The sequence below is a fragment of the Glycine soja genome, chromosome 11 (assembly GCF_004193775.1).
Source record: "Glycine soja cultivar W05 chromosome 11, ASM419377v2, whole genome shotgun sequence".
Classification (NCBI taxonomy): domain Eukaryota; kingdom Viridiplantae; phylum Streptophyta; class Magnoliopsida; order Fabales; family Fabaceae; genus Glycine; species Glycine soja.
In genome coordinates this window covers 52810257-52823401 of record NC_041012.1, presented here as the reverse complement: position 1 = coordinate 52823401, position 13145 = coordinate 52810257, and the positions used below count along the sequence as shown (strand labels likewise).

The 13145-nt window shown below is 33.6% G+C and overlaps 2 protein-coding genes across 3 annotated transcripts; one reads left to right on the top strand and one right to left on the bottom strand.

Annotated features, from left to right (window-relative positions):
- On the top strand, nt 1-3042 carry LOC114373486 (G-type lectin S-receptor-like serine/threonine-protein kinase SD2-5). Of its 2 annotated transcripts, none has more exons than XM_028330952.1 (2): nt 1-137; nt 443-3042. In XM_028330952.1, the coding sequence occupies exon 2, from the start codon at nt 648-650 to the stop codon at nt 2868-2870; it is 2223 nt and encodes a 740-aa protein (XP_028186753.1). In that variant the 5' UTR covers nt 1-137; nt 443-647; the 3' UTR covers nt 2871-3042. The 2 variants fall into 2 exon arrangements, with proteins under 2 accessions (XP_028186753.1, XP_028186752.1); XM_028330951.1 differs by having other exon boundaries at nt 419-3042.
- Nucleotides 3043-4915: 1873 nt separating this feature from the next.
- On the bottom strand, nt 4916-7151 carry LOC114374727. The gene is made up of 3 exons (XM_028332398.1): nt 6238-7151; nt 5792-5964; nt 4916-5357 (listed from the first exon to the last, which is right to left on the bottom strand). Exons 1-3 carry the CDS (start codon nt 6667-6669, stop codon nt 5189-5191), a joined length of 774 nt encoding a protein of 257 aa, XP_028188199.1. The 5' UTR covers nt 6670-7151; the 3' UTR covers nt 4916-5188.
- Nucleotides 7152-13145: the final 5994 nt, after the last annotated feature.

Sequence of the window (13145 nt, the reverse complement as noted above, 5' to 3'; positions counted from 1 at the left end):
GTATTTCAACCATATCTTGCCATGGAGAAAATGCAGAGAAACTCATTTGGACTCATCACAATTCCCTCTAATACTCCTCTTACTTCTTCTACATTCTAACATGCCTACATCGTGTCTGCTACTGAATGGAAACTAAGGTGTGTCATACTATTACCCGCTATTTCTCATTGTGCACTTCCTTTTATGTTTTGTAACATAACATGCTTTCCTGTATCAAGAACCATATTTTTCCTTGAAACTCTCCCTCTATTTACGGTACTTTCACACTCACGTTGTCGTTTACTTTTGTTTCACTGAAGGAAACAATTCCATTTTCTTTGTCTTCTAGATTAAGCTGTCTAGCAAACTGTAGTAATAATAGTTAACCAAATTAGTATTTATTTTATCAGATCTTTCATGATTCATTGTTTTGATGCAGTTGTGAAATCATGGGCATATTCAGATGTGGGACCTTGTTTTTCCATGTGCTCCTTTTGTTTAGAACCTGTCTGGCCAAAGATCAACATGTTAGTCAGATATATCCTGGCTTCAGTGCATCTCAGCCAGATTGGAGCGACCATAATGGTTTTTTCTTGCTATCCAACAGCTCAGCTTTCGCTTTTGGATTCTTCACTACTCTTGATGTTTCATCGTTTGTTTTAGTTGTCATGCACTTAAGCAGCTACAAAGTGGTTTGGACTGCCAACAGAGGCTTACTCGTTGGGACTTCTGATAAATTTGTGCTTGACCATGATGGGAATGCATATTTGGAAGGTGGGAATGGTGTAGTTTGGGCAACAAATACAAGAGGACAAAAAATAAGATCCATGGAATTGCTTAACTCAGGGAATTTGGTGTTGCTTGGGGAAAATGGGACAACTATTTGGCAAAGTTTTAGCCATCCCACTGATACTCTTTTGCCCGGACAAGACTTTGTGGAAGGAATGACACTCAAAAGCTTCCACAACAGCTTGAACATGTGTCATTTTCTTAGTTACAAGGCAGGTGATTTAGTTCTCTATGCAGGATTTGAAACTCCACAAGTGTACTGGTCCCTATCAGGAGAACAAGCTCAGGGAAGCTCAAAAAATAACACTGGTAAGGTTCACTCAGCGTCTTTGGTGTCCAATTCATTGAGTTTTTATGACATAAGTAGAGCTTTGCTATGGAAAGTTGTCTTCTCTGAGGACTCAGATCCCAAGTCATTGTGGGCTGCTACCTTGGATCCAACTGGTGCAATCACTTTTTATGATCTCAACAAAGGGAGGGCTCCTAACCCTGAGGCAGTTAAGGTACCACAAGACCCTTGTGGCATTCCTCAGCCTTGTGATCCTTATTATGTTTGCTTCTTTGAAAACTGGTGCATCTGCCCGAAACTTCTCAGGACTCGCTATAATTGCAAACCTCCCAACATCTCCACCTGTTCTAGGAGTTCAACGGAACTTTTATATGTTGGTGAAGAGCTTGATTATTTTGCTCTCAAGTACACTGCTCCGGTTTCCAAATCAAACCTGAATGCTTGCAAAGAGACTTGTTTAGGAAACTGTTCATGCCTTGTGCTTTTCTTTGAAAACAGTACCGGAAGATGCTTTCATTTTGATCAGACTGGGAGTTTCCAACGCTATAAGAGGGGTGCAGGTGCTGGTGGTTATGTTTCGTTCATGAAGGTCTCCATTAGTAGTGCTAGTGATGATGGACATGGCAACAAAAATGGAAGGAATGACATGGTGCTAGTTGTTGTCATAGTTCTCACAGTTCTGGTTATAGTTGGTCTTATAACAGGATTCTGGTACTTATTCAAGAGGAAGAAGAATGTTGCTAAGTATCCTCAAGATGACTTGGATGAAGATGATGATTTCTTGGACAGTCTCTCTGGAATGCCTGCACGTTTTACTTTTGCTGCTCTTTGTAGAGCAACTAAGGACTTTTCTTCAAAAATTGGGGAAGGAGGGTTTGGCTCAGTGTATCTAGGTGTGCTTGAAGATGGCACTCAGTTGGCTGTGAAAAAATTGGAAGGTGTTGGACAAGGTGCAAAAGAGTTTAAAGCAGAAGTGTCCATAATTGGAAGTATTCATCATGTTCATCTTGTCAAGCTCAAAGGGTTTTGTGCCGAGGGTCCTCATCGCCTTCTTGTCTATGAATACATGGCAAGGGGTTCTTTGGACAAATGGATCTTCAAGAACAGTGAGAACACCTTCTTGTTGAACTGGGACACAAGGTACAACATTGCAATAGGCACGGCTAAGGGATTGGCCTATCTCCATGAGGAGTGTGATGTGAGGATTATCCACTGTGATATTAAGCCGCAAAATGTTCTTCTTGACGATAATTTCACTGCTAAGGTTTCAGATTTTGGATTGGCCAAGCTAATGAGCCGTGAGCAAAGCCATGTGTTCACAACTCTAAGGGGTACAAGAGGGTATCTAGCACCAGAATGGATAACTAACTACGCAATTTCGGAGAAGAGTGATGTGTTCAGCTATGGCATGCTCTTGCTCGAGATAATTGGAGGGAGGAAGAACTATGATCAATGGGAAGGGGCAGAGAAAGCACATTTTCCTTCTTATGTGTTCAGAATGATGGATGAAGGGAAACTGAAAGAGGTTCTTGATCCAAAGATAGATATTGATGAGAAGGATGAAAGGGTTGAGTCTGCTCTTAAAATTGCTCTTTGGTGCATACAAGATGACGTGAGTTTGAGGCCTTCCATGACTAAGGTGGCTCAGATGCTTGATGGTTTGTGCCCTGTACCTGATCCCCCCTCATTATCTCAATCTGGTACTTATTCAGCTTTCATGAAATTGAGTAGTGGAGAAGCTACTTCATCGGGACAGGCTAGTTTTTTTAGTAATGTACCCATGTCATGTGTTCAATTATCAGGACCAAGATGAGATCAAGTACAAGTAGCTAGATGAATCATGCATACGTACTTTTTTATCTTTAATTCCAATTATATGAACGTTTCCAATTTGTTTGGCAGTTTTGGTCTTGTCATTGTGATTAGATTTAGAAATCCTTTGGAATTTTGAACTTATGAAGGCAGAGTGGAACTTTTCTTTGTTTTGTCTGGTGAGTGGCGATCTTCTCGTGATTTTCCCTTTGTTTCTGGGCATCGGACCTAAATATTCACGGACGAGGGATAACCAAAAAAGAGAGCAACATTTTCAATTGACAATACCATTTACTTATTTTAATTGTAATCATATATGCCAAATTGATCTCAAAGATAAGTTCTTCCAAAAACAAAATCGAGTATCCAAACACTAGAAGTCAAAATGATGTGAATTAAGTATGATGAATCTTTAATAACGAGAACGAAAAAAAAAATCTTGATTTATCTCCAATACTTGAAGCTCTATTTGCGGTACCCAATCTCATCATTGTCTTAGATTCTTAGCTGAATTCTTATTCGACTAGAAGATGAGTGGCGGAGAGGCTATTTCTTATCATGTGTGTAGAATTTAGACTTCATTCACACTTCAGACTAACTAATCATTCATACAGATAAGAAAGACAATTCAATAGGTAACTCTAACCTTTATTGATAAGTCATTTGATCACCAAGGCTTGTAGCGTATTCTAGGGGCGTAAAAAACAAAAGGTTATGATTGAATCGGATTATAACCCAAGTTAAATTAAATTAGTTTTTTTTTCTTGAATTAGTTCAAGACAAAATGAATGTATTATTTTATAAAATCTATTTGGTTAATCGGATTATTTTTACAAAATTGATTTTCATTTAAATATTTTTTTATTTGAAAAAAATAGTTCAAAAACTAGTTTGAAAATGATTCGATTCTTAGAACAAGTTGAAAACTGGTTAAAAATTAGTTCAGTTTAGAACCAACTTTTTAAAATCAATTTTATTTTGAATCAGTTTTTAAATTAATTTGATTATTTTAATATAAAATCGAACCGGTTAAAAAAATTCAAAACCAATTCGATTCAATTATTTTTTCTAGTTTTTGGACACCCCTTTAGGCAAGTCTAATGCTACATGGCTTCATGTCTAAATGCACTCATCGCTAACACATTACTCATGACTAATGCAAGAAACATATTTCTTGTTGTTTTTTTTATCAGCGAAAAAGAGAGTATATATATATATATATGATAAAATGTAGATATGTACTTCCAAATTGCGTTTCCTTTTCTTACTGTTTCATCAGTTAAAATGTTAAGAAGGGCAAAGCCGCAAAGGTATAAGGTATTCTATAATTGTGATGGTTCGTAGATAATATATTAAAAAATATGGCCAAATAACAATGATATTATTATTTCTTGTCGAGTCCGTACAAAATGTTGAGAAGAGACAAGTTGAATAAGGTGAAATCTCAAACATGATATCACCTTATCAATGAGTCTGTCTGTCAGATGAAAAACAAAGAAAGTGAAGACAAGAGACCCATACAAGTAATTGGTTGAACAGTAGAAAATCTTGCAGCCGCCAGCCGACAAAGAAAAACAGTGTAATAAGAGTGAAACAATGCCACATGTTTCAAGTCCCGTCTATATTTGGAGCCATTGGTTTATGTTATTTAAACCTAACCCACCAGTTGGTGCTACATATCAATATTCTAAGGTTTTCCATAGTTGTTTTCCTTTGGTGCCATGGAATTGGATCAACTACTTGCCAAAAAAAATTAATACATGACTTACAACTATGTTGTAAATGTAATATAGTAGGCTCATATACTACACCATAGTTGTAGCTGTCTCTCTAATCGACCTTTAAGCCAAAGATTTCATGGTAAGTTATTATACATTTTGACAAAGGGAGAAGGAGAAAGGAATTGCACAAATTTCAATGTATGTGGTTAACTATGAATCAACCAATGTCCATATGAATGAGTAATAACATCATTTGGGTGATTACTCTTTATAATAATTCTAGTTCAGGATAAAGAGTTAAACTGTTAAGAACATGATAAAACCATAGAAGATTAAAAGGGCTGTTGTCTATTCCTTATAATTTCTACCAAAATTTCATGTTCTCATACAGCATTCGAAGCCCCACTGGTATACAACAAACATAATACATACAGGTTTCTCTTATTTATGGCATAAGCTATTTACAGCTAGATAGTCATCTCTACTTTACTCAACCCTATATAGTAGCCACTTCCAAGAGGTGAAAAACTGGCAAGCATTATTGTTTGAGAATTGAGACTATTATGGTTCATTTGTCTTGTAAGATATATATCCAAGTTCACTCAGATACGTAGGATTGAAAGGCTGCAGTAACATGAGGGCTGCCTTTGGTTTCTTGAAAAAGATCAGGTGGATATGCATGGCCGTGATCAGTCTTATGTTGACAGTCCTTATCTTCATCTTCTTCAACATCCCAGAGGAATCTTGCATAAGAAGCCATCACATAGCTGACAAGTGACAACAATTGAGGTTTATACATTAGTTTTACGAACAAACAAAAAAATTCAGGACTACAACTAAGTTTAATTTTGGAATGAAAGGCAACCAATAAAGCAAAATGTCTAAACAATTATCATGGATTACGGATCATTGAATTATAACATACTTTAGCTACTCTATCAACAGGTCCTGAGTTTCAAATTTAACAAATCATTGAATGTGTCTATATTTGGAAATAGGGACAAAAACCAACTTCATGTGACATCCATCTAGACCTAAGTCATGTAACACTTTTTTTATGCAACAAGGTCATCTAACACTACGACGAAAGAAACAACTTCCAATTATTTTTTTTTTTAAAAAAGAATGTATCTGATACTACAAAAAAATTAGGAGAATGATGCAAACAAGAAAAAACATGATCCATGTAGATTTATGTTACCAATCATCCGGGGCACTTTTAATAGCTTGATCAAAATAGCCCTCAGCTCGATCAGCATTCTTCTCTGTTTGCCATATTAAATCCGCGTAGAGGGACAAAACATTAGCATCGCCAGGATCAGCCAAAATAGCTCTTTCAAGATACTGCTCTGCTTTAGGATAATCTCCACGAACCTATTTGCAAATTGAATGTCAGAAAAAACATTAATTAGTAATTAATAGGAAAAAAAAACAAGAAGTTTTATGAGACAAGGATATATTTTAATAACGATTATTCTAACTAGCTTGGCTTCTTTTTCATTTTTTCTTCTTTCCTCTCTTTTTTGGTTATTGAATAATCTTACTGATTAGACTTTTTGTTTTTCTTTTCATTTTCAGCATTTCTTCATCTTTTTTAAGACAAAGATCACGATCAAGTTCAAGCTTAAGCACGAACCAAAAAATTACCTCCTTCAAAAACTTAGCATAATTTCCAAGCAAAAGAGCATTATTGGGGTTTGCTTGAATCATGTTCTGGTAATAAGCATCTGTCCCATCCCTACCATGTGAGCCTCTTCCACCACAAACCCTGACACCACCACTCCCCATCCCACCACCCATCACTAAAGTCTGCAACCTGCTGCTACCTTCAAGCTTATTATCTAAACCAGAACTTGAAAACAGTTCATCATCACTTTCTTTCATCTTGATGCTCCGATGGTTCTCAAGGACTTTAATTGGTGACATGCAAGGTTTCTTCGGAGGCTTTGATGGGGTATGATTATGAGGGTCTGTGTGAAGCAAGTTTTTTAGAGGAGTTGAAAGTGTTCTAGGAAGGGATTCTTTGGAATGGGGAAGCCATGAGCTTGGAATTGGTACGGTGGAAGTTCTTAGTAACATGTTGTTTGAGTTGAGAGAGACAAAAGGAATGAAAAGAAGCAAGGGGTTGAAGTTGAAGGGAATGAAAAGTGCAAAACTAAGAAGGAAAAGACTGGAAGACAGAAAGAGAGTCCTGAATTGCGACACGGACACAGCACACAGCACAAAAATCAAACAAGGGGTCACTCATTTTTATACACTAAGCAGAGTAGCAACATTTTTTGCATTAGAAAAAAATACAAGTTGGAGATTAGGACCCATGTCGCACTTGCTGAGTTATTGTAATTGAACGGCCACGAATTGGTTCTACATACGACAGAAATGGCATCATCTATATATCTATCCCCCAATTCAGCTTAAACATGCGTCAACACTTGTTTGGCTCCCTCAACCTTGCCCATGCTTTGTTGCTACAGGGCCTTTGCTATTGCTCATAATTTAATTCATCAGACTCATTACCGACCAGATGGGATATTTTCAAGCTACTATTTCTTTTTTATTCAGCTTCAACTCACTTCACTAGTGCCGATTTAATTAACGTTGATAATTTCAGTTAAGATATGCATAAATCTTATCCACATCTTGTCACTAATCAGTTCAAACACTCAAATCATATAGTAAATCATGTTACGTGAACAAATTTTGCTTCTGGACTTCTATTTTTACAGATACAATATTTTCTTTCTTAAATTATAAAAAAAAAATACATTCTCTAATTTTCTTTTCCGAAACAAGAAAAATATGGAAATAGTTTAATTTTTATTATTCCTATATTTAGATGGAAGAAGAAATAAAATACAAATCATGATGTATTTTCTTTTAATTATCAAAAGAAAGAGTAAAAGGAAAACAGAAAAAGTTGACTTGTAAGTTAAACAAATAATTAGACACAGTATAGTATAGTATAGTATAGTATAGCACAATTTTCATTGCCAGAGTGAAATAAGTGTAGTAAGTGGAAACCGACAAGATGGGATATTTACATGCTATTATTTCTGTTTTACTAAGCTTCAACTGACTTTCCTAGTGCGATGTGAACGTTGATAATTTGAGTAAACTTAAATGATCTTATCGACATCTTATCCCTAATCAGTTCAAACACTCTAATCATATAGCAAATAATTTCTTTGTTAAATTATAAAATAAATAATACTCTGATTTTCTTTTCCCAAACAAGTAAAATATAGAAATAATTTATTTTATATATATATACATAGATAGATAGATATAGATAGATAGATTAGATGAAAGAAAAGAATACAAAGATGAATAAAATGCAAATAATGATGTATTTTCTTTTATTTACCTGAAGAAAAAGTAAAAGGAAAATAGAAAAGTTAACATCTAACCTATGTACTAGAAATAAAAATTATTTGTTCCTTCCATTTTTTTTTCTTTAATTTACCACAGCTTTAACAAATTGAAGTAAAGGAACAACCGAACAACCTTTGTTGTTTAAAAGTATGTGCAGAAATTGAGTTCTACGGGAATGGGAGTGAAGAGTAAAAGTTTTATTTTTAATAATTATTCTATAATTTAAGAATTTTAAAATATAAATAAAATAATAATTATAGTTTATTTAAATATAATTTATTAAGAATATTATATAATTCTTTTAATTTAAAAATAAAAAATTATTCCCCGATTCGTTTCCCTCTAACGTCAAGCTCCCTCTTGATTAAGCTATTTTTAAAGGGGCAAAAGAAGAAGAAAAGAAAAAAAAAATCAAAGCAAATGAGGGATTTTGATTTGGTTTATGCAAAAGATATGTTTGGAATTGTATTGGGAGGGACCACTGTTGTTGATCCAAATGGGTCCTTTTTGGGCTGTGCAAACTCCATACTTATGAAGGCAATTGTTATAGAAATATACCTCCTTTTATATTTATTTTTCTAAAATTACCTTCTTTCAGAAATTGCCGCACCCCATGTGAAACCACACCTCGATGACAACATCTCACTCAATGTTTTCCTAAAATTTAACAGAGATTCATCCTATTCCTAGCAAATGAAGAATCTTATGAACATATATCCAGAATTGAATATTCTCCGCAGTGAAATCATGTCCTCTGTTGAATATACTTAACCAACTGCTGCCTACTTTGCCATCCTATTTCTTGAATAGTAATTTTAAGCCAGGCAAAGTATATCATAAATATTTAAATTATTATTTAGCATATACAAAATTACGGGAATATACGTTTAATATAATTATTTAAGTGTTTAAAAAATTGAATGATAAACCGTACTTAATTAATTAATTACTGCTATTTCTTGCCTCGAATGATGCATTATCATCTCCACCACGCATGGTGTTCACAATACTCCGTGATCAAATTAGAAAAGGATACACAAGAAAGCTATCGCATAAAAAAAGTTAACTCATTAACTATCACATTAATGTAATTACGTGGCCATCGATATAAGAAATTAAGAGTGAGGCATATATAATAAGGTCCCAAGGCTAAGAACATGTACAATATGATAGATTAATGGATAAAGATGAAGCTCCAACCGAAGTAGGGTTCTGCTTTTCCTAGCTAGCTTGTATATTATAGATATACATATATAGTGTTAGAACTTAATTGTAGCTAGGGTACGTAGTTATGGTTGAAACAACTTATCCCCACTCCTGCATTTCCATGAAAGGAGGTAATAGCTATCATCGTCTCCATTGAAGTTGAAACACTTCCTTTTGTGATTAGGAACGACCACAGTAGCAATGCAAGGCCTGCAGTTCATGCACTTACGAAAAAACTTATCCCCACACTTGCATCTTCATGCTCAACACACACACACACATCCGAATCATCAAGGGCTAGCTGCTTATGAATTTCTAACTTCAATAGTAATATTCCTCAATATAGAAACATATGATCAACTAACACACGACTTAAATAGGTTAAGGGGGCACTTTTTTACCTGATTTGTGAAGTAGAACAATGAGGGAAAAAAAAAAAAAGAAAGCTACAGTAATAGAAACTTTGGATTCCATGTAGTGGGTAGATTCTGCCTTGTGGAGCCATCAGTGACGAGTAGTCTAGAATCTAGATCTATGAAGAAGCTTGATATGTTGATGTGAAGAAAGTTGAGAGCACAATAGCTAGGCACTAGGCAGGGTGTGTGGGAAAGGATTGGAATAAGACAATTGAATTGAATGCGTTAGATAAATTAAAGTTGAGGGATGTTTTCTGTTGGAGACACAATGCACTGGTTTAATGGTTTGTTCACCAATGAAAATATAGTCCACAGAGTGAAAATGTGTTGTTCGGTCCTTCTGGGAAATTGGAGACCTGACTTTGGACTGTTAGTGAATACTGATTGAGTGACATGAGATCCCTTATCCCCAGAGAAGATCACTTTGTCCTTTCTGCTGCCATCAAATTACCTTCCTGCTCTTCATTAATTTACTAATTGCTTCCAAACTCGATTATTTTGAGTTGATTAATGAAGATAACACCAAGGTTATGACTTGTGACTTTTCTCATACCCTTATTCACAATTGCCATCGTTTTTAAAATTGAATTGATGATGAATTAGTGAAGTCACTTGTCTAAGGTTTGATAGTTCAATCATAAAATTACATGTTAATTTAATTACAGATGAACTAAATAATTTGTAGCTGATAAAATTTTCCAAAATAAATTAAAGAAACTTTCACAATTTAATTTTCTGACACTTCTAATAAGATTAGATGAAAAAATGAAACAACCATGATTTTTAGTGTCTTTTAAGTGTATTTAAAAAGATAAAATTATATTAAGAAATCATCTAACAAAATTACCACTAAAAATCAACAAAAATATATTTTTTTTATAAAAAAAATTAATCATTTTAAAATTTTACATAAACCTCAAACATATTTTACCCTTATTTTAGTCTTTCAACATTTTTTGAGCGATTACAAAAATCCGATAACTTCAAATAAAAATTAAAACAGAACAAGTAAAAAATGTAATGTATGTGCGGTTAGATTTTTATTTTTGTACTGTAGGTTAATATTTTATAGAAAACTGCTAGTGTCAATCAAAACATTACTACAACTTAATAGCATGTAATTGCAAGTGGTATTCTAATCGAATAATCCTTCTAGACCAAACAGGTTGTCAAGGTTCACTGTTGATCTGGCACAGCAGGAAGCTTTACAGGTATCTTATATCTTAAATAAAATAGGAGACGAATCAATGAAGGACGTTAGGAGGGTAATAAATAAATGACAATCCATGCATTTTCTGTTTTTAACTTTTTACCCCATCTTAAAAAGCTACCTTTTTCCAGCGGCCTTCTTGAATCTTGAAGTCGAACTTCCTGTCCCTGAACAAACCGAAGAAAAATCAACAACTTTTTGGAAACAACAACCTCTTTTTCCCATCAAAGTAGATTTCTAGATTTTCTTTCTACTTAAAAACAGAGGAAATAAAAAAGAAACTGATCTAAACTAATTTAATGCATTTTTGGATTATCTGTACAAGTTTTACAAATATATGTTCAAAATAATATATATATATATATATATATATATATATATATATATATATATATATATATATATATATTAAACCCAATTCATTCATTACTAGTTTTGGTTCGGATTGGATCAACATGTTATCATTTACATTTGATATTTTTTTATTCTCAAAATTATTATTTTATACTACGATTTATCCAAATATCCAATATAATTAACACAATATTATCAAAGTTAAATAATAGAATTGATTCATTTAATATCATTAATATAATATTCTAAAATAGACTAATACAATTTAAAATAAATTATTTTTCAACGAGATTTATTATAATAGTCTGAATTACAATTATTTCTTACAAACTAATTTCTTATAATAAGTTTTGCTGCAACAAAATTTGCTACAATCAAATTTGTTATAATCAGATTTGCTGAAACAAATGAAGAAAATATAATTCATTAATATTATAAATATGACAAAAAAAAATGAAACAAATAATAATGTACATAGAAGTAATACTTTAATAAGCTCCACCACTTACCATTTCAATAATTGAAGTCTCAACATTAACAACATTTAAAGTTAAACCAACATAACTCTAAAAAATTTGATCGGTTCAAATCAATTTTTGATCAAATATATAAATATAAACTCATGACCTAATATGTACACGAACGATTTTGATCGATTTCGATTCGATTTTGATCCAAATACATAAATAACCCAATTCAAACTGTTCAGATTGATCTGGGTTAATTCAAATTCCAAATTTACTCATACCCATCAAACACATAATCGATAACTTTAAAAAGTTTTTAAAAAAGTCCCTAGGAGTAGGATGGACCTTGTTAAAAAAATAAAAAAAAAAGAAGCAGGATGGACCTATACGAAACTAAAAAAATTATGTGAACGATAAAACTACGAGTGTTGCTAGGTGCACCCAGCATTTAATTAAAATACCAAAACTACCCCTGCACTTTTTTCGTATTTGTGATGGGTGTGTGTGAGGGTGATCCGTAAATTGTACAAATCAAGTTGATCCAAAAGATTGGTACGGATCAACTTGATCTGTAAAAAGCTTACGGATCATGTTGATCTGTATTGTTCCGTAAAAGGCTTATGGATCAAGTTGATCCGTAAGACTTTTACGGATCAACTTAAATGGTTTACGGATCAAAGATATTTTCGTCATTTTATCTTAAGTGCTGGGTGGACCAGCAATAATGCTGGGTGCACCTAGCAACACCCTAAAACTACTTTTACTGACTCTTTTTCTTTTAATTTATTTGAATTCATGGCTTAACTTAAAACCGTCATACATTTTAATGGATCAAATTCGCCATTAAAAGTTAGTTCAATTTTTCTTCTTTACAAAACATATATACGATTTATTTGAATATTAAAAAAATGTTTTTTTATTTTATTAATAATTTTCTTCACAGTCTCCGAAAGAAGAGGAACAGAGATAGCAACTGCAAGCACGTGAGGCGCCGAAAGGTCCAGGACCAGATCCGGGCCACGCGGATATATGCAAATGCATCCAAAGGCTGTTGTTAAAATCCGAACTCTGATCGGACGGTAACAATGATAGTTATTCTTTCTTTTCTTTCTATGATGATGACCTGATGGGAAGAATCAGGTGTAGTGTAGTGTAGTGTAGGGTTAAACTCAACAGTCACACACGTACGTAATGTAACGTAACTGTTCAGATCATTACGGTAACGTCATTCCCGTACGTTTTTCGCGTCCTGTCTGTCTTTGTCCCTTTCAGAATTCCCAAACGCAAAACCAATTCCTCCCTTTTCATTTTCACAGTTTCTATTGTTGAAAATAGTGATCCAGATGGAAATGCAGTTGGCAATAAATCTAACTTCATGCGTCTGCCTCCCCTTAATATCATCCTAGCATTAGCTTTTTGCATTCTTATTGCATCACTTTTAAATCATAAAAAAAAAATCCACCAAAAAGAAAATCATAAAAAATCAGGTATATTAAGCCAATTAAGACAGAATCATTCTTATTAACATGA